We start from the raw sequence: 26,018 nt of genomic DNA on the forward strand, positions 1-26,018 counted from the left end.
GGCAGCAAACACTGCGTTCTACTCGTTTCCAGCAGAACCGAAGTTGGATCTTGACCGTTAAAGATAATAAATACGATTTAAAAATCACCAAAAGGGCTAAAACACAAGAAGCATTTAGACGTCGTGATACGGAACCGCAGTAGTTTTCTCATATGATTCAGTGAATAAGACCTTCATATGAGAGCATCAGACCCTGGTTCAGTCATTAGTCGCGTTGCCGAGGGTCCAGGGCACATAAGACCCTGGTTCAGTCATTAGTCGTGTTGCCGAGGGTCCAGGGCACATAAGACCCTGGTTCAGTCATTAGTCGTGTTGCCGAGGGTCCAGGGCACATAAGACCCTGGTTCAGTCATTAGTCGCGTTGCCGAGGGTCCAGGGCACATAAGACCCTGGTTCAGTCATTAGTTGCGTTGCCGAGGGTCCAGGGCACATAAGACCCTGGTTCAGTCATTAGTTGCGTTGCCGAGGGTCCAGGGCACATAAGACCCTGGTTCAGTCATTAGTTGCGTTGCCGAGGGTCCAGGGCAGCCGGCGCTCCCCCCTGCTGATGTCACACAGACTGATCCCTTTACAACCGCCAACCAGAAGTGACGGTAACGACCACCGTCTTTATCATTTCAGTCATTTTGAAACTTCAAAAGAATGATGAGAAGCAAAACAAAGTGAGTGCTGACCTAAGACGGTGACTGAGCATGTGCACTGGTCTTTCCCGACTTTATTGGACACTTCCATCTTGTACTCTGAAGTGTCTCCTCGCTCTGCCGCCAGAATCTTCATGGCGGCGACGTTCTCTCTCAGACTCATCTTATATTTACGGCCACTGATCATCTCCTTCCCGTCTTTAAACCACTTGACCTTCAGCTCGGGGCTGCCGGAGATCGAACACTCCAGTGTGGCGGAGTCGCCCGCGGTCACGCTAATGGACTCGGCCGGTTCGAGCACCCGGGCCGGTTCTGGGGCGGGACAGACCCGTCATGTAATGATACAAAGAGGTTAGACATGTGACCCTGAAGACGTGGGTATATATGTACGGCACGCCACTTGTCTGACCTTGGACAGTCAATGTGGCTTCACATTTCTGTTGCCCCGCCTGGTTCTCGGCGTGGCAGCAGTACTTCCCACCGTGGCTGATGGCCACCGCGCAAATGGACAAGCTGGCCACGTTATTCTCAAACGCCATGCTGATGTTGGCATCGTCGCCTCTCAGTATCTCAGAGTCCTTGGTCCATTTGACAGCGATGGGGGCGGAGCCCTTCACGGCGCCCTGCAGTTTGACGGCGTTGCCCACCACCGCCGTTACGCTCTCCACGCGCTTTGAGAAGGACGGCGGCTCTACAGAAACACATTTCACCACATGAGCTGAGCGCCGGACAGCAGAAGCCTCGGCCAACCGCGGACTCACTGACCTTTCAGTTTCGCTGCAGCTTTGGTCGTAACTTTGCCGACGTCGTTGGAGACGACACACTGATAATCTCCCACATCTGAACTGTCAAATGTCTGGATCTCCAGCCGCGACACAGAATCCCCGGAGATTATCTGATATTTCTGATCGCTGCTGACGGGTTTCTTATTTTTGACCCAGCTGATTTCAAACGGAGCCGTTCCTGCGATCTCGCACTCGAGCTGAACGCTTCGTCCCTTCAGCGCCTCCACCGTCTGCAGCTCTTTTCTGATGGACGGCGGCTCTGCTCGTCACAACACACAAGTTAACCCTGGTGAATCCCAGAGCGTGAACAGTGAGCGGTGAATCAAAACAAGACCGGACAAACCTTTGACAGCAACCGTGGTGCTGCAGCTTTCGCTGCCGGCGTTATTGGAAACCTCGCAGGTGTAGCTACCACTGTCTGTGACCACCAGGGTCATGACCTCCAGGGAGGCCACTCCGCCCTTGAAAGACAGTTTGTATTTGTCTCCGTCACTAATCTCCCGCTCGTTCCAGAACCAGTGGATACGAAGCTCGGGCGATCCCTTAACGGTGCACTGCAAGCGTGCGGCTGCGCCCTGTTTCCAGGTAACCTTGGGTTCCAGTTTCCTGACAAAGGCAGGCGGCTCTGCAAGAGTGTTCAGGTCACAAATGTTTGTAACGTCAGCAGAGAGACAGGAAAACAGAACAGAAGAGAAAGACAGCCAGACAGAAGACAGGAGGGAAGCAGTGCAGAGTGTTAGCATCGTCAGCGTAAAACCCACCAGCTGCTTTATAGGTACGGACCGAAGCGCTCGGACAGAACCGCCTGAAGGACTTACCTTGTACCGACACTACGGCCTCGCAGGAAGAGCTTCCCGCCTCATTCGTGGCCGTGCACACGTACGTCCCAGAGTCCTTCACTTTGGACTTGGGTATGTCAAGAATGGCGACCTTGTCCTCCAGGGACATTTTGCAATCCATGCTCTGGTGGACTTTTTTGCCGTCCCTTGTCCAGGAGACAGTGACACCAGTGTCCTCGTCCACCTGGCACTCCAGCCTGACTGGGTCATTGACCGCGGCCGACACCGGCTCGCCGGTCCGGACAAAGCGCGGCTTGTCTATGACCTTGAGCTCGGTGGTGAAGGTGGCGGTGCCCACACTGTTGGACGCCTTGCACAGGTACGCTCCCTGATGGCTCGGCTCCAGGCTCCCAATGTGAAGAGAATACTTGTTCTTTTCACATTTGGTGACATAGTTGCCCTCGGAGGAGACCGCTATGTTGTCCTTGTGCCAGACCACCTCCATGGGTGAGGAGCCCGTGAGCGAGCACTGGAGCGCCGCTCCTTTCCCCACAAATAAAGTCATCGGCTCGGCTTTTGAAACAAATACTGGTGGGTACATTTCTATGGAGAGCAGGCAGAACACACCACAAGGTTCAGCAGAAACAAGACAGACATCAACGTGTGACACTGAACATGAGAACATTGGAAACGAGACGGCAGCTTCAGTTTGACAAACAACACTTCTACTTTGCATCGTGACGATTCAGCTTCAGAAGTGCGTGGATATAATTCTCTCTCTCTCTCTCCGACACACCAACAGCTGGAAGCAGGAAAACGTCCCGACTGGGTCTTACCGGTGACGACCAGCGAGGCGGAGCAGCTGGCGACGCCGTGCTGGTTGGACGCCTTGCAGCTGAACTCGCCGCTGTCTGCTTTGACCGGGTTGACGAGCTCCAGCGAGGAGCCGGCGCGGCGGCTGACGATCCGGTACTTCTCGCCCTGCCGCACCTCCACACCGGATCGGTACCACTTGAAAGTCACGTCCGGAGCATCGGCGATGTCACACTCAAACCTGGCGTGGCCGCCGACGTTGATCTCCAGAGGGACGATCTTCTGCGTGAAGACCGGCGGCACTGCGGCAGACACACAAACGTTAGCCTCGGCGCTCGCCACCCGCGGGAAAACAGAGCGACGGATCATAAGCGGCGATGGTGGGATGTGCGGCAATGGTAGGTGACTGTGGAAGAGAAAAAAGGCCCCCGAGGACAAAACGCAGTAACTCCAGAACGGGTGGAGGTCTTCAAGGCTTCAGGGTTTCACCACACAACAGGTTGTTTGTTTGTTTTCTCCTCCTTCACAATGTTTCTACTATACTGGAGACACTGGACTTATCTTTACAACTTTAGAGTTTTGAAATTAAACTGAAGATCAAAAATAGAAAAGAATTTGTTCTGACAGCTGCGGCCCTGATTGGCTGGCTGAAGCTGCTGGCCCCGCCCACAGACATGATGACGACATCTGGTCCCAATAAACCCACAAAATATGATCCTATGAAATATTCAAACTGTTTCTCATTTACATAATTTATCAGTTCAAATTTAAAAAATAATCAAACAAAACAGCTCAGATATTAAATTTTTTATAACAAAAGAAAATAATTACAAAAGAATTGAATGAAAGTTATTTTCACAGTATTTTGTTTAGTTTGGCTTCAGGTTTGTCTCACATTACTTTTGGTGTCTCTGATCTGAACGTGTCTCTAAAACCTTTAACATCAGTTTGACATGATGAATGCTGACTTTAGTCTGAATGCTAAAATCCAGCTTTTGTGTAGCAGGTCTTTGGTTTTGCTGGTGGAGGCGTGAGAACACTGACGGAGGAGTTCTGATGTTACTGCGGTTTGTCTCGGCGGGCGGATGAGCCCAGAGGTTGCAACGTGCCTGGGAGGAGTTAGGGGGCGCTGTGGCCCCAGCTGGAAGGAGGAAGAGGAAGATGAAGTGATGTCGAAGCCCTGAAAGCATGCGGAGGATGGACCTGAAGGACGGTGACGGAGAACTGAACATGCACATGTGATCATGAAGACACCATGAGTCCATCACCATGACGACCGCGGCCGGGCTCGGAGCGTGGCGCCGAGGCCCGCCGGGCCGTTACGGTTCAAAACAGAACAGACACGGTGAGTTAGTACCATCCGAACCTCGCTGGGCCACGAAGAAGATGGAGAAAAAGAAAGTTGAGGGATGGAGTGAACGAATGAAGGAGTGAATGAATGAATGACAGAATGAGGGGAGATTCTTCCTGTTGTCAAACCTCGTGAGACTACAGTGAGTCTTGAAGACGTTGTGGTCCTGCCGGCCTCGTTCTCAGCCTCACATACATACTCTCCTTGGTGCCTCTCCTTCACAACCTTGTGGATTAGCAGTGTGTAAGTGTCCTGGTCTTTGGAACACTTGAACTCGTTGCCAGATTTCACCAATTGCCCGTTGAAAAACCAGTTGACCTTTGAGACGAACTTGACAATGGTGCTGAGTGTGACTCGGCTGTCCTCCTCCACCGATAAGTCCTGGAGGGGGGCAACTACCTCGGGGCTGGAGACCGTGATCTCCTCAGTCAACACTTCCTGTCTGAAGTCTACGACCTCTTCCTGTACCGAGGGGACGGCGGCAGGAGGCCGGACGGCAGTGACCACAGCCACTGCTACATCCTTTTCTTGACTCTTCACCGTCACTGACCTCACTTCCTGTCGGGAAACCTGCACCGATTGCTCGAAGGCTACTCGAGTCTCTGTGGAGACCTGGACCCGGGAGGAGACGGACTGGTCCAGCCTCGCGGCCCTGGATTCCTGCACGATGACCTGCCGCTCTGTCGCGGCACTCTCCACCGACACTCTGGACTCAGTCTTGAGCGCGGCGGCCTGAGATGTGACGGCGGTGAAGCCCACTGCGCTCTCAGCCACGTTCACCGTCTCCACCGTGGAGGACAGCACCTGTTTGGAGCGAGCCGAGCCGACCTGCGCCCTCTGGGGTTTGTCGAGCTGCGTCGTGCCCGGATGCTCCGAGGTTAAGACCTGCGCTTCCTGGTAAACGATGGAGTGGAAAGCTGCCTGGAGCTCCGTTCTCAGGTCGGCGGTTTGAGGGTATTTGCCCTCGAAAGCCAGCGTGATCTCCATCGGAGCGCCTGTGGTTGTGACCAGGTAGGTGAACAAGGCCCGTTTGGGCTCCTTTTGGACTTTCACCTCCTGCACTTCCACAGCCTGTAGGCGTCCAATAACATCAGCCAGCAGCACCGGCTGGTCGCTGGCCACCGCCGACTGGAGAGCGTCTCTGAGCTGATGCCGAATGTTCAGGCTGGACGGCGCCGGGACCTGAACAACGAAGGTCATCTCTTTGGGGAGAGTGCTGCTGTCTCGAGACTCTGACGCCATAACGGACAGTTTGGGCTGCGTGCCAAAAGCCACTTTGACAGACTGAGACTTGACAATCTCTTCAGAAAGTTCACCGGTCAGGACTCGCTTCTCGTCCATCACGATGGACTGCCGGACCGACTGACCCTCCTGAATCTGAACAGCAAAGTCCTGCTGCGCCGCCTCCAAGAGGACGCTGCTCTCAGTGGAGATTTCTTTCTCCTCTATCTGGATGGGCTCGGCGGGCGCTATGGGTTCCACGGCCGTCTGACCGACGAACTTGTGCACGGCGGACAGACGGTCTGCGTGGCCCTCTTCCAAGGTCTGATGGTCTTCCACGCTGGTGACGTGCATCACGTTCCAGCGGTCCTCCTTCTGGACCAGGGCTCGCTGCTGCTTGACGTCGCTGGCGAGCGGCGACTCTTTGGGCAGCTGCATCGGCTGGTGGGACAGCTGGAGGATGTTTTGAGGTTTCGGCTCGGTTCCAACTTTAGACTGGACTCCGGTAACGGACTGATCCAGCTCTGAGTGATAATCCGCCACGAGTTCCCTCCTTTCCTCTGACATCGCGGCATGGCTCCTGGTCGTCTCCTGTCTCTGCGCTGCCACCTGCTGCTCGGGCTTCTCCATGGTGAGAATGCCCTCTTTGGGTAGAGCCTCCACCGGGCAGGTGGACTGCAGGTGCAGCAGGGTCTGAGGCTCTTTCTGTGGCTGTGCTGTGGCGGTCGAGGCTTTAGCCTCGAACTGCGACGTGTCCTCGCAGACCACCGTCCTCTGCTCGTCCTGGCTGACAGTGTGCAGCAGGGCGGGACTCTTGCTGGATTCCACCTGCTCAGGTGCAGGTTTCTCGCAGGTGAAGCTCGACTCAGAAGGAAGTAAGTCCTGATCAGTGATGACCTGCAGGTGCAGAACCCGCTCTCCTTCGACCTGCGTCTGCACGGAGGTGGCGCTGTCCAGACTGGGCAGCTGCTGGGTGGGTTCAGCCTGGAGCATCTGCTTCTCCTCGGTGGTCGGAGCTCCTTTCAGGACCTGGTCTTTCCTCCGCCGAGCCGCTTCCTCTGCAGGTTTCTGGAGGCTGAACTCCGCCTCTTTGGACAGAGTCTGTTTGGACTCGCTGACCGAGGCCAGGACCGGTCGGTGCTGCTCTTTGCTTACGGGGGACTTGACAGCGGACTCGGCCGTGGTCAACGCGGCGGTGTGGCCCTCGGTGAGCACCCGCTTCTCGGCAGACTGGGCCGAGTATAAAATCTTAACGCCCTCTTTGACCTTGTAGCCCTTCTCTTGCTCTGCTCCGGGAATGTCCTCGGACTGCTCCTTCAACATGGAGAGCTGAGACTCCACCTGGTGCCCGCTGACCAGGTGCTTTGGCTCCGATGTGGGTTTGATGACGGCAGGTCGCCTGTCGGCCAGCGGCTCTGTGTTGACGGTAGAAAGCGGCGTGAGCTCCTCGGCCATCGCCGACATCACACTTTGCCGTTTTTCCCTGGCGGCCTGCAGCTCGATGACCTCAGGGCTCTGAATGCGGTCGCAGTGCTGCTCCATCAGGTCCTGGCTTTCCTCCACAGACGACGTGAATGCCGCCATGTGGAGCTGCTTACCGGGGGTAGCGGACGCTTGAGGGGGGCGCGTCGGGACCACCGTCACCCTCTCCTCCACCTCATGAGCCTGCAGCACAGCGGCCTGCTGGGTCAGCCTCTCGCGGTGGACGGTGGCGGCAGAGATATCGACCTCCCTGAGGGAGCTCACCTGCTCACTTTGAACGATCTGCCGGTCTTCGGTTCCAATGGTGTAGACCATCTGGTCGGGTCTGTCCTGCCCCGGGAGGCTGACCTGGAACAGACGGGACTCGGTTGCCTGTTCGGTCACTGACACCTTGTAACCTTTCTTCTGAACTACGGTTACTTCTTGTTTCTGCGAAACAGAAACCGACTCTTTCACGACCACGAGCTCGGCACTACAAGACGCTTCGCCGAACTGGTTTGAGGCTTTACATGTGTAGAAGCCACCGTCCCCCATTGTAACGCCCTGAATGCTGACGGAGCCGGATCCGCCTGGGTCAGCTACGATGACGCAGTTTGGCCCAGGCTGGATCTGGACGGCCCCCCTGAACCACGTCACATCAGGTACTGGATCTCCTCCGGCTCGGTACTGAAACGAGACCTCGCCCCCCTCCGAGCACCGAACGGGTTGGATCTGGACGGTGAAGGTCGGGGGTTGACCGGAGATCTTAAACATTTTCTCCACCCATTTCTCCGCCTGGCTCACGTCCGGCTGCTTCACCTCCAGGTAGGTGGTGCACGTGGTCTGGCCGAACTGGTTGGAGGCCGTGCAAGAGTACTGGCCCTGGTACTCGGACGTGACCTTGGTGATGACCAGCGTGTAATCCTCCCGCTCCTCGATCAGCCTGTACGCCGAGGAGCTCGTTATCGTTCTGCCATTGTGCGACCACCGAACGCTCGGCTTCGGGGAACCGGATACTCTCACGGTGAGGCGAGCGGTTTCCCCGGAGGCGACGGCCGCCGGCGCCAGCTGGCTCAGGAAAACTGGTTTTTCTTTTTTCTTCTCTATCGTGGAAGAGTAACGTTTGGATTCTGGCTTGAGTTCAAGTGTTTTGGTTTTCTGTGGTAACTGGACACCAGTGAAGAAGGTTTCCTCTCGTTCCTCCACGGTGGTGACGGTGGTGCTAGAACGTTCTGTCGGGAAACATTGAGCAAGTCTCACAACAACGTTTTCATCACAGAACATCACACAGGTCAACAGACTGGCTTCTCATCAGGGTTGGTCTACGACACGCTAACAAACATTCTGGTGTTGGAACGTGTTCAGAGTGTGACGGTTCCACAGCTGGACTCCAGATTCTCTGAGACGTTCTGCCACAGTGTTTGAGAACATTCAGGACCGTCACCTGGTTTCCTGCAAGTCAAGCGTTGTCGTTATCAATGAGTCGTACACACTTAAAATACCCATAATCCACCATTAATGCTGCGAGACTGTTTCAGCTGCTTCCTCCAGCAAAATATTTCAAGTTTGATTTAGAATACGAATGCTGAGATTGTCAACGTGAGCAGACAGAACGCTAACGAGACAACGCAACGTTTAGCTCTAATGCTAATATATAAATGAGTGACAGTACGGTTAGCTGCTGTAATGCTAACATGCTAATGCTAACATGTTGAAATGGACGACAGTATGTTAGCTGCTGTAATGCTAACATGCTAATGCTAACATGTTGAAATGGATGACAGTATGTTAGCTGCTGTAATGCTAACATGCTAATAGTAATGTGTAAATGAATGACACCTCTGACTCTGGGTTCTACAGAGGTTCTTCCTGTTCGAGGAGTTTTTCTTCCCACAGTCGTAAATTAATCTGCTGCTCATGTTGATTAGTTGGTTTTTCTCTTTTCTCTGTTAGAAGCTCCCAGAAACAACTGTTGTGTTTGGTGCTCTATGAATAAAGTTTAATTGACAGTACGGTTAGCTGCTGTAATGCTAACATGCTAATGCTAACATGTTGACATTGATAACAGTACGTTAGCTGCTGTAATGCTAACATGCTAATGCTAACATGTTGAAAGGGACCAGTTACCATGTGACTCAGCTCTCCTATGAACCAGTAAGATTATTTACATTAATAGTGACTCTTCAATCAGCCCAGAAAGTCTTTCACAACTTTTAAAATGAATTAAAAGTCTACAATTCTTAAGAGTAACTACATTTAAACTGAAACATCTTCATTCAATATCTACGTTTGTTTTTATTAGTTTGTTTCCGACGGCGACATTTGGACAATAAAGAAAAGAACAAATGCTAATGCTAACCCAGCGAAGATAGTCGCGAGCAAAAGGCTTTTTGTTTGTTGATGGTTTGATTTTGTTGATGAAGAAAAACCCGCTGAACGTCGTCACGTCATCAAATCCTTTATTTTACAAACCAAAGTGACGTCTGTACAAATGAAGCACAAAACGGATTTTCTTCACACGTATTTACATCCAACTTAATTCAAAAAAAAGATTCACAGTTTGATCAGTTTTTTTTAAATTAGACATCCGTCATTTCTTCAAAAATCCCACAAAACCTCAGAATCAGCCAGAAGAACACAAGAGCAGCTTTCTGAGTTCTTCACTAAAGTCGCTCCATAGTGACGATGAAATCACAGTACAGACTAAGAATTCTTCAACTGATTAGATTTTCAAAGAAAAACAAAGTGAAACAGAAAGACTAATGAAATGATGCGTCTCTGTGACATCAGGACTTTCCCCTTTGATGTCTGAAAACAGACTGAATCCACTGGTGTGAAACTAAACTGAACACATTCTCCACATTCCAGGACTCAAACCTTCAACCTGCCACAAAACACAAACACAGTTTCCCCCAAGTTGAATCAATAAAACAAGTTTTCCTCAGTGAGCAGGAAACACGGCGAGCGAACACACCAACACGATTACAACTGTGGTGAAACGTGAAAAGAACCACGGTTTCCTGTGTGAGCAGCTGCTGCCGTCTGATTGGTCGCCCTCACTGTGTCAGCCAATCACAAACACCCGTTTCACTGTGCTATTCACAGTAACTGGGAACTTTCCTAATAGTGCATTTCCCAGTGGGAAAGTTCCACCCGAATCTGATTCATCTGGAACGTTCCCACCGGCACGCTGTAGTTTTCATGAAGCGAATGAGGCTAACGTGGCGGCCCGTCGCCAACCTGTAGTTTGATCAATTCCCAGTTGCATGAGCACACGAGTGGAATCAGCTGCTGCCACTGGTTGCTATGGTGATTCCAGAGAACAATGTCGTGAGAGACAGAGACAGACGAGAGCAGCAGAACCAGGCTCCGTTCACACCACAACCATTTCAAGTGAAAACGCGAAACTTTTGTGGCGTTTTGAAATCCGTTGACACAACGGTCCCTGAACACGCTTCAACTCCCACGGTGGTACCAACTAGTAGTTCTGCACATGCTCAGTAGAGCCAACCAGAACAGCGTTTCCTCCGTGGAGTCATGACTCCCAGTCCATGTTCTCCTGGACTTGGTGCTTTTATTTTGACAGTAACCATAATAACAATCCAATTTGGTACTTTTATTTTGACAGTCACCGTAATAACAATCCAATTTGGTACTTTTATTTTGACAGTCACTATAATAACAATCCAATTTGGTACTTTTATTTTGACAGTCACCATAAAAACAATCCAATTTGGTACTTTTATTTTGACAATCACCGTAATAACAATCCAACTTGGGTTTTTTATTTTGACAGTCACCATAATATCAATCCAATTTGGTACTTTTATTTTGACAGTCACCATAAAAACAATCCAATTTGGTACTTTTATTTTGACAATCACCGTAATAACAATCCAACTTGGGTTTTTTATTTTGACAGTCATCATAATATCAATCCAATTTGGTACTTTTATTTTGACAGTCACTATAAAAACAATCCAATTTGGTACTTTTATTTTGACAGTCACTATAATAACAATCCAATTTGGTGGTTTTATTTTATTTACTAAAACTAACAACAGCACCAACTAGTGGACCAACATGAAAACTACAACGCTTTTTGTGGTTCTGCTGTTGCCGTGGAAACGGACACAGTTTTCAAAACGTGTAAATACAAAAGTTTTCTGAAACAAAAATGCGTTTTCACTTGAAACGTTGTCGTGTCGAGGAAAAGCAAACCGTCTGCGAAACACAAGAGAACTGATGCGGATCTCCTCCTGGACCCTGCTGGTCGGGATTTAAACCTTCAGCAGGCAGTTTGCCACCGAGACGCTGCAGCGGCGCACGGAAATCAGGTTTCAGCAAAACTTGATTAAACTGACGAAACCATGTAAACAATACCGACACAACAAGAGAAAGAAGCTTTTAAGTGTTCAAACGATTCTTTTTGAGAACTGGAGGCGCCGGAGAACCACTGGGTCATTTTGAGAACTGGAGGCGCCGGAGAACCACAGGGTCATTTTGAGAACTGGAGGCGCCGGAGAACCACTGGGTCATTTTGAGAACTGGAGGCGCCGGAGAACCACTGGGTCATTTTGAGAACTGGAGGCGCCGGAGAACCACTGGGTCATTTTGAGAACTGGAGGCGCCGGAGAACCACTGGGTCATTTTGAGAACTGGAGGCGCCGGAGAACCACTGGGTCATTTTGAGAACTGGAGGCGCCGGAGAACCACAGGGTCATTTTGAGAACTGGAGGCGCCGGAGAACCACAGGGTCATTTTGAGAACTGGAGGCGCCGGTGAACCGCGGTGAACCATCTTGTCTAAAACAACTTGAGCAGCGCCGAGGTTTCCGTGCAGCCGGCTGAGTTGTGGACGACACACTTGTACTCGCCGGCGTCGCTCAGAGTCACGTTGGTGATGAGCAGGTTGAAGTGGCCGGCGGTTTTCTCCTGAACGATACAGCGACTGTCTGTCACGCGTTCTCCGTCTTTGTACCACTCGGCCGTGGGGTTCGGTTTCCCGGTTACGAGACACTGGAGGATAACAGGCGTCCCGGACGCCGCGGTAACATTAGTCAAGGGAATAACACATTTTGGAGGCGTCTCGGTGACCTGGAACTGGAAGCTACACATCTCAGACGACTTCCCTTTGAACTCCACCTTGTCGTTCTTCGCTGGCTCCGCAAACACGTCGAAGTTAATGCTGACGTAGTTCTCTCCCTGCTCGCTGGTCTCCTTGTCGGTGTTGGCCACTAACCGCACCGCCCGCTGAGACTCGTCGGCTTCTTGCTCAAACTCGAACTCCAGCTCGATTTCCGACACCTGCTCGCCGTCGAATGACGTGCTTCCGACCATCAAGTCAAACTTCTGCGGCTGGAGTTTGGCGCTTCCCAGTGACACGGCGGTGAGCTCCCGGCCTCTGGTCTTCCCCGAAAACACTTGTGCACTTAAGACCACCAGTGAGGCCCGGCACAGAGTTTCTCCAACCACGTTGATGGCCCTGCAGGTGTAGACGCCGCTGTCCTGGGTGGTGACCCTGCTGATCTTCAAGAAGTGGTTGTCTCCGTCAGACGAGTGCGAGTACTTCTTGTTGTTGTGGGGGATTTTTTTGTCACCTTTGAACCAGGACACGATGGGAGAAGGAATTCCCATCAGCGAGCACTCGAACATGACTGCGGTGCCCTCCGGAGTTTCCATGTCACAGATGGGATTGATGAACCTCGGAGGCATTTCAGTGACCTCGAATGCTATTTTCAGGTCGTCGTGCTCCTGAGTGACAAAGTCCACGGTGCCTTCTTCGTAAATACTCGGCAACACGTCCAGAGATATGATCATGCTCCTGTTGTCGGCTGTGTACTCGGGAATCGTGATGATCTTCACCTGCTTCTCAAACTCCTTCACTTCGTTTTCATCCAACTCCACCTCCAGGAGGATCTCCTGCGGTGACGGAGAACGGGACGAGTCGTCTTCCTCCACGTCGAACTCCATCACATGTTGATGGGTGACGGCGGGTGGAGCGGGGATGAACCTCACATCCTGTGATACCACAACCACTAACGCAACACTCCTGGCCTCCCCAACGTAGTTGAGCGCCTCGCAGATGTACTCTCCCTGGTCGGCCTTGGTGATGTTGTGAATAGTTAGTGAGATACCGTCTCCGTCTCGCTCCATGGTTATCCTGCCGTCCGCCAGCAGTTGGGTTTTGTTGCAGAACCACTTCACTTTGGGGGAAGGCAGACCGAAGACCTCGGCAAAGAAGGTCAGCGAATCGTTCTCAAACACTCTTTTCTTGACGAGAGGTTTGAGGAAGGCCGGGGGGATTCCCTGAACCTTCTCCTGAACCGGTCCCAAAGAGCCTCCCCCTCGGGTGACAAATCGGTTTTCATCCACACTTATATCTGCTGGTTCAAAGCTCTCATCAGCAGGAGAGGTCAAGAACTGAACCGGTGAGAAGAACATCTCACTGGAGTCACCAGTTGAGGCTCTGTTCTGCTCTACAGGAGAGAACGGATACTCCTGAGGGGTCATGAATCCACCGAGGTTATCAGAACAAGGGGTGTGGAAGGACAAGGGAGACTTGGCAGAGGGGGAAGACTCAGCAATCAGTTGTGAGACCTCTGTTGAGGAACCTGGAGTGTAGAACCTTTCGGCCACCTCAGCTATCTCCTCGCTCACAGTGCTGCCGATCTCGATGGACATCTCGGACTCCGGTGACAGCGGCCGCCCCCAGTCGGTCGGAGGGTTGTAGTAGTCATAGACAGTACCGAACGTCACCTCCTCTTCCTCCATGGAGCCGGCTGCTCCACCAGCTGCTCCATCAGATTCAGCGGTTGACGCTGAGAGACCTTCCTGCTCTCGGTAGACGACCACGTCCTCAGACAAACCAAATGGGTTTTCTCTGGCATCGACTTTAGGCTCAACGGGCTGAATGTCAATCCTGTCATGTTCCTTCTTGATTTCCTCAACTGCTGTGGACTCTGACTGTTCTGTCTCCTCATTCTGAGACTCTGGCATGCTAACAAAGACGCCGCTGTCCATCGAGGGCTCTGGGATTGAGATCAGCTCCACTTGTATTCCCTTGTCCGTCGAGAGCTCCAACAGTGAAATGAGCTCCACACCAGAGACATCGTCTTCATCACCCACAGGCTCGAGATGTGGTACGAAGGCAAGTCCTTTGCTCTCAAGCTCTTGTCCTTCCTCTGACCCCTCCACAACTCTGGCCCTGTGAGGACCGACTGGTTCCTCCGTCCCAGAAGCTTCAGAGCTGATATGAACAGACAAAGATCCCTCAGAAGGATGTTCTTGCTCTGCTTTGACAGAATGTCGTTTTGGTTTGACGGCTCCTTCAGTCCAGACGGAACGTTTAACCACAGGAACTTTCTCAGGCTGGAAGGGAATGAAGCTGCTGGTGCGGCCGAATGTGTGTTCTCTCCCCTCCTTTGCTATTTCAGGCTCCTGCACCACCTGTTCAGAAGGTTGGAGGGGCTTCAGTGGCATTGGCCTCACCAACTCCACAGAATCCTGAACCTTCTCAACAAACTGTCTCACTTCATGGTCTCCTGATAGATGTGCTGCGTCCTCCGACTCGGGGATCTGGGAGGCCTCTAGAGACTCGGGTGGAGTTCGGGGGGCGTTGGGTGGGGTACCTGGGTTTGCTGTGAACACAGTTATTAGCTGATCAGGATGTTCTGCATGTGTGGCTTCAGCTTCAGTCACTCGTTCCTGCTGCTGGGGAGGCGAGGCCACAGCAGGTATGAGCTCCTCTGGAAACTGTGTCTCCTTCCTCAGCTCCGGAGGGGAAGGAGGCGTCGTCCCCGGTGAGTCTGACTCAAAAGCCTGTTTCATCTGAGAAACATTTATTACAGCTGCAGAAGATGGAAGACCACATCCAGATATCGTGGGAGCTTCCTTTGGAGGTCCAACTCGAGATCTGGGAGCTTTGACAGGCAGACCCAATGGAGTCCGTGAAGTCTGGAGTTCCTCCATATGGGTGTTGGCCGGTTTGTGGAACGTGGTGGGTTTCTCAGGAGACTGTCTCACAGTTCTAGATGGAGCAAAACCTTTGTCTCCGGCAGTGTCCTTCATCTGAAGTGACACGTCTGAGCTAGTGGTGGCTTCTCCCAACTTATTTCTCGCAACACATTTGTACACACCTGCATCGGTGTACTTGAGACCGCTGACATACAGGCGGTGCACTTTATCATCGACTTCCACTCTGTATTTTTCCGCCGTGATTTCAAGGCAAACATCGTCACAGAACCATGTGACTTCAGGAGCCGGTTTTGCGATGATGACACACTCCAACACGGCCGTGTCGCCCTCTGAGCAGGAGACATTCTCTAGTCCAGCCGCCACACGAGGAGCCTCGCCAACCGCATCGAAGGAGAAGGTGAATTTGTGTTTGACGGTCTGACAGGCTGCTTCGTCAGTCGCTATGTCAGGAGTTTTACTGGAGAGGGGCCGAGGTGTCTCCTCACTCATTTCCTCCATCATCTCGGGGATGGGCGTGGCAGCGGTGATTCGTATTTCGACCGGAGAAGAGCTGAACGGTTCCTCTGAGGAGAGGCGTTTGTGGACCACCGCCTGAGGAACCTGAAGAGTCGCTTTGGCTGAATCTACGTAGGTCTGAACCTCCTTGTGGATCTCCTGACTGTCTTGCTCTTCTGTGAGCAACACTTGGGGTTCTACTTCTGAAGTCATCAACAGCTTTTTGTCCGAGATGTGGAGCGTGGCACCGCAGATGGACTTCCCATGTTTATTGGATATGACACAATCGTAAGAACCCTGGTGATCTGTTGTCGGGTAGAAGACTGTCAGCTTGGAGTTGCTGGCTTTGGTCATGATGTCATAATCAGGGTTGTGGTCCAACGGATGTCCGTCCTTCAGCCAGGTGACCACAGGAAGTGGCTCTCCCTGGAACTGGCAAGTGAACTCTGACATCTCACCGATTTTTACTGTGACTGAAGAAGTTTCTTTCACAAACACTGGACGGGAGCCTCCGGCTAGCCACTCTTCTTCCTTCCCTTTCTTTGCTTCTCGACTTTCGTAAACTCTCTCCCTTATGACGGATCTTTCTTCGACTCTCCTTTCGGCGCTTATTTCACCAACTAGTTTAGATTCAACAGAATATCTTTCTTCCAAGCTTGGACCTGCAAAACCTTTCTGTTGTCTCGGTCCACTGCTCTCTCTCAGAGCCCCCGTCTCTGTTCTCATTTCTCTTTCCTTCCTCACCTCTGACTGGAAGCGTTGGTTGTCAGATTCATCAGACATCAAGGGAAAGTCCTCCTCCACCTCCGTTCCAGGATCTCTGTCTGGGCGGCAGCTCGGTGAGCTTCTCCTGACAGACCGAGACTCTCTGGAAGGCTGAAGCTTCTCGCCACGAGCAGAGGGAAGTTCATACCCTTTGTAGGTTCCACTGGTTGGAGAATGTCTCTGATCTGGAGAAGCTTGATCAGGCTTCTGGTCTTTGACAGGAGGGACAGACATTCCCTCTAAATTTGCTCCTACTGGAGAATGCCTGGTTATGGAAGAGGAACCACCAGTCTCTCCTTCACCTGCTTCAACCTGTTGGACAGGTGAAGGTCTTTTTGTTGGTGCAGCTGGTAGTGGAGGTTCACCAGAGTGGGTCTGAAGAGGAGAACCACCAGGTTGGAGTTCACTCTCCAGTGGTATGACGGAGCCGGACAGTTTGTACTGACTGTCCACCGTCCAGTCGGACTCCAGCTCAGCAACTTCGTCCTGTTCAACAGCGTCTTGTTGCCACTTCAGGATCCGTTGAGCCAGAGCCTCCTCCTCACTCACAAAGTACTCGCTGTCCCTCTGCAGCCGAGTCTCGAGGCCCTCCGTCGACTCTTCTGGAGGAAGTCCTTCTACTGGTGGCCATTGCATCGTGACACCTTCCTGACCTTGGAAACTAGAAGACACCTCATCAATCGTCATGGACTTCTCTTTGGCTTTTCCCTGGTGGACATCAGGGTGTGGAAATGACTCTGCAGCATCTTCTCCAGCCTGGGTGGTCTTCTGGTAACCCTCCACCCAGTTGGACTCCAGTTTTGCCGGTTTCTCTTGCTCCATCAGCACGTCTTGTTGCCATTTCATAATCCGCTGAGTTAACGCCTCCTCCTCACTGACAAACTTCTCACTTTCATTCTTCAGCTCAGATAAGTTCTCCATGGACAGCTGAAGTTCTTGCTCTTCTTTTTCCATCTCAAACAACATCTTCTCTGCTCTGGCTTTGGTTCTTTGTGACGGTTCAAGATGCCCCTCTGCGGTTCTTGCCCTCGTTCTGGGTGATTTTTGTGACAATGTAACCGATGTTCCAGTTTCCATCTCTTGTGATCTGGTCTTCACTGAGGTTACAACCGAGTCCTCCTGCTTGGATCTACTTCTCACTTTTGGTGACCTTGATATGTGTATGGTGGAACGTTCTGCAGGTTCCCCCACGACCTCCTGCTGGGCATGAGCATGTTCCTCAGGTGCCGGCATTGGGAGGTCAGTTTCTGGGTGAAAAGCCTCCTCTTCTGACATTCGCACGCCTTGCTGCCATTTCCGGATCCTAAGTGCAAGAAGTTTTTCCTCACACTCCATTCGTTCAGCTTCCAGACTCTTCTGGTCCTGAGTCCTGAAAGACCCCCGATGACCCTCTTCTTCATACATCTCAGATGTTTCTGCTTCTCTGATGTCAGGTGTTACAACATCACCAAAGAACCGCTCTTTGGTTGATCTGGTCTGCTGTGGCCTCGGGGACTCTCTGTGCTTGTCCTCTCCCCTAGTCATCGGGGACTCTCTGGGTTTGTCCTCACCCTTAGTCATCGGGGACTCTCTGGGCTTGTCCTCTCCCCTAGTCATCAGGGACTCTCTGGGTTTGTCCTCTCCCCATGTCCTGAATGACTCTCTGTGCTTGTCCTCTCCCCTAGTCATCGGGGACTCTCTGGGTTTGTCCTCTTCCCTAGTCATCATGGACTCTCTGGGTTTGTCTTCTCCCCATGTCCTGAGTGACTCTCTGGGTTTGTCCTCTTCCCTAGTCATCATGGACTCTCTGGGTTTGTCTTCTCCCCATGTCCTGAGTGACTCTCTGGGTTTGTCCTCTCGACTAGTCATTGAGAACTCTCCGGGTTTGTCCTCTCCCCGTGTCCCGAGCGACTCTCTGGGTTTGTCCTCTCCCCTAGTCATCAGGGACTCTCTGGATTTGTCCTCTCCCCATGTCCTGAGCGACTCTCTGGGTTTGTCCTCTGCCCTAGTCATCGGGGACTCTCTGGGTTTGTCCTCTCCCCATGTCCTGAGCAACTCTCTGGGTTTGTCCTCTCCCCATGTCCTGAACGACTCTCTGGGTTTGTCCTCTGCCCTAGTCATCGGGGACTCTCTGGGTTTGTCCTCTCCCCATGTCCTGAGCGACTCTCTGGGTTTGTCCTCTGCCCTAGTCATTGGGGACTCTCTGGGTTTTTCCTCTGCCCTAGTCATCGGGGACTCTCTGGGTTTGTCCTCTCCCCATGTCCTGAGCAACTCTCTGGGTTTGTCCTCTCCCCATGTCCTGAACGACTCTCTGGGTTTGTCCTCTGCCCTAGTCATCGGGGACTCTCTGGGTTTGTCCTCTCCCCATGTCCTGAGCGACTCTCTGGGTTTGTCCTCTGCCCTAGTCATTGGGGACTCTCTGGGTTTGTCCTCTGCCCTAGTCATCGGGGACTCTCTGGGTTTGTCCTCTCCCCATGTCCTGAGCGACTCTCTGGGTTTGTCCTCTGCCCTAGTCATCAGGGACTCTCTGGGTTTGTCTTCTCCCCATGTCCTGAGCGGCTCTCTGGGTTTGTCCTCTCCCCTAGTCATCAGGGACTCTCTGGGTTTGTCCTCTCCCCATGTCCTGAACGACTCTCTGGGTTTGTCCTCTGCCCTAGTCATCGGGGACTCCCTGGGTTTTTCCTCTCCCCATGTCCTGAGCAACTCTCTGGGTTTGTCCTCTCCCCATGTCCTGGGGGACTCTCTGGGTTTGTCCTCTGCCCTAGTCATTGGGGACTCTCTAGGTTTGTCCTCTGCCCTAGTCATCGGGGACTCTCTGGGTTTGTCCTCTGCCCTAGTCATCGGGGACTGTCTTGGTTTATCCTCTGCCCTAGTCATCAGGGACTCTCTGGGTTTGTCCTCTGCCCTAGTCATCAGGGACTCTCTGGGTTTGTCCTCTCCCCATGTCCTGAGCGACTCTCTGGGTTTGTCCTCTCCCCTAGTCATCGGGGACTCTCTGGGTTTGTCCTCTTCCCTAGTCACCGGGGACTCTCTGGGTTTGTCCTCTCCCCATGTCCTGAACGACTCTCTGGGTTTGTCCTCTGCCCTAGTCATCGGGGACTCTCTGGGTTTGTCATCTGCCCTAGTCATCAGGGACTCTCTGGGTTTGTCCTCTCCCCATGTCCTGAATGACTCTCTGGGTTTGTCCTCTGCCCTAGTCATTGGGGACTCCCTGGGTTTGTCCTCTTTCCATGTCCTGGGGGACTCTCTGGGTTTGTCCTCTCCCCATGTCCTGAACGACTCTCTGGGTTTGTCCTCTGCCCTAGTCATCAGGGACTCTCTGGGTCTGTCCTCTCCCCATGTCCTGAACGACTCTCTGGGTTTGTCCTCTGCCCTAGTCATCAGGGACTCTCTGGGTCTGTCCTCTCCCCATGTCCTGAACGACTCTCTGGGTTTGTCCTCTGCCCTAGTCATCAGGGACTCTCTGGGTTTGTCCTCTTTAGGACATTGAGATTGTCCTTCCATTCTGGGCGATTTGTGAAGAGTTGAGGGGGGAATTGCCGCCGTACCTCCAGTTTCCCGTGTCTCCACCAGTTCCTGTGTGGACGTGATGCCTGTGGGCTCCATGTACTGAGCTTCAGCGGGTGGGGACAGGTCTTCTTCAGTTTGAAGTCTCTCCTTTTCTGACATCCGACTCCCTTGTTGCCATTTGTGGATCCTCAGCGCAAGAAGTTTGTCCTCACACTCTTTCTGCGCCGCCTCCAGGCTCTTCTCGTACGGTTCCCTCAGGTACTCACCTCTGTGCTCCCTGGTGTCTTCTGGGGTTTCTCTGAAGAAGTCCCTGAGTGGCTTCGTCCTGGTTGACTCGATGACACGAGCGACCTCCTCCTCAGTTGGAGCACTTCTTTCACACTCTTTGCTTCTGGTTGCAGTTTCCTGGTTTGTTACGTTTTCAGAGTGCACATCACTTTTGGGGTGACTCGACTTCATCTCCACCTTGGTGGTCTCCACCTTGATGGTCTCCACCTTGATGGTCTCCACCTTGGTGGTCTCCACCTTGTGAGTGCCAGCGACCACAGCTGGATGTCCCCCTGTCCTCTGCTTCAAATCAGCGTTGCTCTCTGCTCTTACTTCCTCACCTCTGTCGGAGGGCATCATGCTTGATGTTGTTTCTGTCGGTGGCAAGAAGGTCTCAACCAGCTCACCTCTCATGATCTGGATGGCTCTGGTCCGGGACTGAGGTTCAAACGAGTGTCTCATGCGACGCTGCGGCGGCTCCCTGCCGGAGGTTTTACCTGCGATCCCACCCATGTGACCCTCTCCTGAATCGAAGGGTCGGTTGAAATGCTGGACGTCGGGCAGCGAGGCGGGCTTCACCCGGAGCTTTTCTACATAATCAGCGTAGCTCGACTCGCTGGCCACCGATTCCACGTCAAATTCCGAGGAGGACATAGTGGAGATGGAAAGTCTCTTCTTTTGCTTGACGGCTTTCTGCAGCGTGGTGAGTTTGGTTCTTACCTCGTTGTGGAGGCTCTCTGTGTCGCTGAACCTCTCGCTGTACCGGTCGCTGCACCGATCACTGAACTTATCGCTGAACCTGGTACCGGTGCGCCGGTCGCAGTAAACATCACTCAACCTATCATTAAAGCACTCGGACCGTTCGAACATGGGCGGAGGGGACGGCGCACGCTCGGATGCCGTCTCCAAATGTTTAGACTCCTGATCCGGCTTGCTCTCTTTCGAGTGTGAACCGGACCGGAAGTAAACGGTACGAACCAGACTGCCTTTAGACCGAAACCTTCCCTGATGAACTTTGGACATCCTGTCAAACGGAGACCCGACACACCGCAGCTCCACCCGAATCTTACGCTCCTTCCTCTGCTCTGCCATGGTGTCTACACTCTGGTGGGCTCTGGCGGAGCGTCGGACGAAGCCCAGGTAGTTGGCCGACTGCTCTTCTCTCAGCGAGACTAAGAGCGACGCGGTGGACTCGGCGGAACCCTCCGAGTTTAGCGCCATCACCTTATAACTACCAGAGTCCTTCTCTCGGATGCTATCGATCACCAGACAGGAAGTGTGCAGGTGCGCTCTGCTGTCGGTGCAGATTCGGCGCCGCTGCTCTTTAGCAATGGACCTGTTGTTCTGAAACCAGAGGAGGGTGGGCGGAGGGAACGCCACCAGTTTACACCGTAACTCTACCGGGTCGCCCTCCAGCACCGACTGGAACTTCAACTTCTTGGTGAACGACGGCTTCATGTTTTCAGTCCAGGAGCTGACGGAGGACGTCCTGCTGGAGCAGCGGTTGGTCGACACCAGGCCGTGGTCCAGGAAGTCCTCCGTGTCGGAGAAAGCGGCTCTCAGCGGCCGAACGCCGGAGAGTTCTGCCGCCACCGGCCCGGCGGCTGCTCCTGCGTGACTTTGTTGGTAGAAGATCTCTGTGAAGAGAAGCAGAGATCCGTCAGAGGCTCCGTGGGAACCGGAGAGGAAACCATGAATGAATCATGAATGGAAATGAAATGCATGCTGGGAGTCACAAAGCTGGAAGAAATAAGTTCACTCACCATATTTGTTCGAATAAACGCAAGACTTGATTCTTTTTATTAGAAACCTGCAGGAAGTTTTGATCCATCGTCTGTGGAAATTTCTTCAAAACATAAATTGTTTAATTATCATTAGGAGCATTTTTCCACGTTGGGCTTCTCACATTCACGTCTTTGACTTCTGGATGTTTGCTCAGGCTTTGTCACTACAATATTCCTCAGCTGACTTGCAGACAGGAGAATAAACGCCCTTTCTAATCCCTGAGCTTAAGCAGTGCATGAGTCTCCACAATGAGGTCAAAGGTCATGAAGCTGGACAAGAGGGTGAGAAGGCGTTTATTCGAACTAATATAGTTTTACGGGTGTTATTTCCAAAGCAAACCACAGGAGTCACATCCACTATCTGCAAGCCAGGCGGAGAAATATTTTGCAGGAGGAAGGAACCCGGTTCCAGATGCAGGAAACAGAAAGAAAAACCCTTCGTATCTTTTAAGTCCGGGAGCTTTAAAAGATTTCTGTTGGAAGATCAGAGGAACCTTCACATGCCAAGAGTCAGGAACACTGAACAGGCAAATTGCTGCGTTGTGGTCTGCAGAGGAACCGGGAGAGAACCTGGACGTGAGGACATGCAGACCAGGAGCCCGGCGGCTCGGCGCCGTCAGACTTCTGAAAGTCGCCGAGGGTCCACATGCATCCACCTCCAGGAGCCTCCAGCAGACTGTCACAGTGAGAACCCGACCCAGCCAGGGAGGAACCCGGTCAAACTGTCCGTGCTGCCCTCATGACACCGCAGCACCCAGGAGAACCCAGGAGGACCCAGGAGAACCCAGGAGGACCCAGGAGAACCCAGGCGGACCCAGGAGGACCCAGGAGAACTCAGAAAGACCCAGGAGAACCCAGGTCAACCCACAAAGACTCAGGAGAACCCAGGTCAACCCAGAAGAACCCAGGAGGAGCTGGTGGAGGTGGAGGCTTACCTTTGACTTCCTGCTCGATGCGGGCCTCGATGTGCTCTCGGACATGTGTCACTGTGGAGGAGAAACATCTGGTTAGATCATGAATCTCCAGGTTCAGGTTCTGGTACCATTCAGAAGTCTCGTTCCATCAAGCCTCTAAAGCGCCGCAGCAGAACATTTAGATGGTGACAGAACCCCGTCTGGTTCAACACCTTCATGTGCTTGTTTGACTTGGAGAGGAATTCTAGAAGGTTCTGTTCCTTCAGATGTTATTTCAGATACGAGACGTCCTCTGGAGGACATTTCCTGAATAACCAGATCAAAATAACTTCTAGCAGGTCAAAACCCGGAACCTCCTGAGGAACATCTGGATGGTGAGCACAGCTTCTGGTTCCTCAGCTGCATCGCACTGCTCAACAAATGGTTTTAACGGGAGGTGAAAGAGGAGCAAGAGTTGGAGGAGGAGGTGATGGAGGAGGAGGAGGAGGAGGTGATGGAGGAGGAAGAAGCATCCCAAAGTCCAACATGCCGACACAAAGTGAGATCAGAGGTTAGAAGGGTTCTGGTTGGGTTCTGTGTTCAGTACAGCCGGAGGAGGAGGAGCAAGTGAAGGAGGAGGTGTTGTTGATCAAGGAGGTGGAGGAAGAGGTGGAGGTTTAGGAGCAGTATTCAGCCGTTACCTTCGTCCTCCCTGCTGATGGAGAGCATGGCGGAGCACGCCACCTCCCCGGCGGCGTTGGCGGCCCTGCAGGAGTACTGGCCGGCGTGCTCGACAAAGGCGTCCACGATGATGAGCGTGGCGGCGCCGGCGGCCTCGTCAAAGTGGAACACCAGGTTCTTGTCGGGTCGCACCGGCTGCCCGTCGTGGAACCAGCGTACGTCCGGTGGCGGCGAGCCGGAGACGAGTGCGTGGAAGCGAGCGACCTCGCCGTGCAGCACAGTGCAGCTGGCAATGGGCTGCAGGAAGACCGGCGCCGTCCTCCGAGCGAACGCGAGGCTGCGCGGCGCGGCCGCGGTCCGTCCTGCAACGGGGTGTTCAAGGACTTCATGTTAAAGTCATCGCTGAGGTGGCGCCGAGTGTGGAAGGGACAACACGAGGACATGAGGACATCAGGATATGAGGACATGATGATATGAGGACATGGGGAAATGAGGACATGATGATATGAGGACATGAAGACACAAGGACATGAAGACATCAGGATATGAGGACATGGGGAAATGAGGACATGGGGAAATGAGGATATGATGATATGAGGACATGATGATATGAGGACATGGGGACATGAGGACATGGGGAAATGAGGATATGATGATATGAGGACATGAAGACACGAGGACACAGAGGTTCGGGGAAGATATTCCTGTCTGGTCTTCCTTTACTTTACATTCAATTCTTTTCAGGCTCCGCCCCTATGATGTGAGGCACCAATCAGGATCTTCTAAGAATGGGCTGGTCATTTTCCAAGAGATTTGATTGGTCAGGAGGCGGAGCTTCTATACTGGTTGATCTCTGATCAAGAACTTCACTTGTTCCCTCCAGAACCAGCGTGGTGGTCCAGCCCGTGGACCGAAGTCAGGTGACCTGTGGACCGAGGTCATGTGACTCACCGTCCAGCGTGAGTGTGGCGGAGCAGGAGGCGGCCCCGGCGCCGTTGGCGGCCCTGCAGGTGTAGCGGCCCTGGTCCTCGGAGGACACCCTGTAGATCTCCAGCTGACAGCCGTCGTCAAACTGAGACATCCTGAAGGCGTCTGACGGTCTGATCTCCTCATCCTCGTGGAACCAGCTGATCGTCACGTCTGCAGGACGCCACAGGGAGAACGTTACAGAGCTTTGGAGAACGTTAGAGAACGTTAGAGTCGTTAGAGAACTTTGGAGAACGTTAGAGAACTTTGGAGAACGTTAGAGAGCTTTGGAGAACGTTAGAGAGCTTTGGAGAATGTTAGAGAACGTTAGAGAACTTTGGAGAACGTTAGAGAACTTTGGAGAACGTTAGAGAACTTTGGAGAACGTTAGAGAACTTTAGAGTCGCTAGAGAACTTTGGAGAACGTTAGAGAACTTTGGAGAACGTTAGAGAGCTTTGGAGAACGTTAGAGAGCTTTGGAGAATGTTAGAGAACGTTAGAGAACTTTGGAGAACGTTAGAGAACTTTGGAGAACGTTAGAGAGCTTTGGAGAATGTTAGAGAACGTTAGAAAAACTTTGGAGAACGTTAGAGAACTTGAGAGAACGTTAGAGAACGTTAGGATTAAACAGGAAGTGGACTTTAATCTCACCGTCTCCTCTCACTCGACACTGGAATCGAGCCGCTTCTCCTTCACACACTGACGTGCTGACCAGCGGAGACACCACGATGGGTGGAGCCAGGGGGGCGGAGTCTGGAGAGACAGGCTCTGACACTGTGGGGGAAGGGGAGGGTTAATAGTCTCTCTCTCTCTCTCTCTCTCTCTCTCTCTCTCTCTCTCTCTCTATCTCTCTCTCTCTCTCTCTCTCTCTCTACCTTCCACGGTGAGAGTTGCGTTGCTGCTGGCGTTGCCGTGAGCGTTGGTTGCCGTGCAGGTGTAGATGGCGGCGTCCTCGGGGAAGGCCTCGATGAGCAGCAGCGTGTGCTCGCCGCCGTCCTGCAGGAGTTTGCATTTGAAACCGGCGGACAGCGCCTGCGAGTCCTTGAACCAGGAGACATGAGGGGCGGGCAAACCGCCCACCTGGACTGAGAAGCGCGCCGGCCGGCCGGCCGCCACCGACAGCGACTGCATGTGGCGAAGGATCTGAGGCGGCTCCGGGACTGAGGACGAGTCAGAGCAACGACACACTGAGCAACTGTCTGAAAATAATCTGAAAATAATCTGAAAATAATCTGAAAATATAAAGAAAAGGTATTCTTGTTCTTTTTTCTCCACCTCCCTGCTGACTCCACCTCCCTGCTGACTCCAGTCCCCTGCTGACTCCACCACCCCTGCTGACTCCACCACCCCTGCTGACTCCACCACCCCTGCTGACTCCACCACCCCTGCTGACTCCAGCCCCCTGCTGACTCCACCTCCCTGCTGACTCCAGCCCCCTGCTGACTCCCCCACCCCTGCTGACTCCACCACCCCTGCTGACTCCAGCCCCCTGCTGACTCCACCACCCTGCTGACTCCCCCACCCCTGCTGACTCCAGCCCCCTGCTGACTCCAGCCCCCTGCTGACTCCAGCCCCCTGCTGACTCCAGCCCCCTGCTGACTCCACCACCCTGCTGACTCCCCCACCCCTGCTGACTCCACCACCCCTGCTG

General features: G+C 52.9%; 1 protein-coding gene across 1 annotated transcript in view; it reads right to left on the bottom strand.

Moving 5' to 3' along the window:
• LOC308119102 (titin-like) overlaps positions 1 to 26,018 on the bottom strand; it is a 218,988-nt gene that overhangs the window by 150,948 nt on the left and 42,022 nt on the right. Inside the window, 12 exon segments of the mRNA XM_080478934.1 lie at positions 675 to 953; positions 1,051 to 1,332; positions 1,407 to 1,685; positions 1,770 to 2,051; positions 2,245 to 2,808; positions 3,042 to 3,320; positions 4,498 to 8,283; positions 22,763 to 22,813; positions 23,422 to 23,763; positions 24,335 to 24,541; positions 25,019 to 25,141; positions 25,243 to 25,527. Of these exon segments, the coding sequence (XP_080335060.1) occupies positions 675 to 953; positions 1,051 to 1,332; positions 1,407 to 1,685; positions 1,770 to 2,051; positions 2,245 to 2,808; positions 3,042 to 3,320; positions 4,498 to 8,283; positions 22,763 to 22,813; positions 23,422 to 23,763; positions 24,335 to 24,541; positions 25,019 to 25,141; positions 25,243 to 25,527 (6,759 nt within the window).

The sequence above is a fragment of the Lipophrys pholis genome (genome assembly GCF_963383615.2).
Source record: "Lipophrys pholis genome assembly, chromosome: 13".
NCBI classification, from domain to species: Eukaryota; Metazoa; Chordata; class Actinopteri; order Blenniiformes; family Blenniidae; genus Lipophrys; species Lipophrys pholis.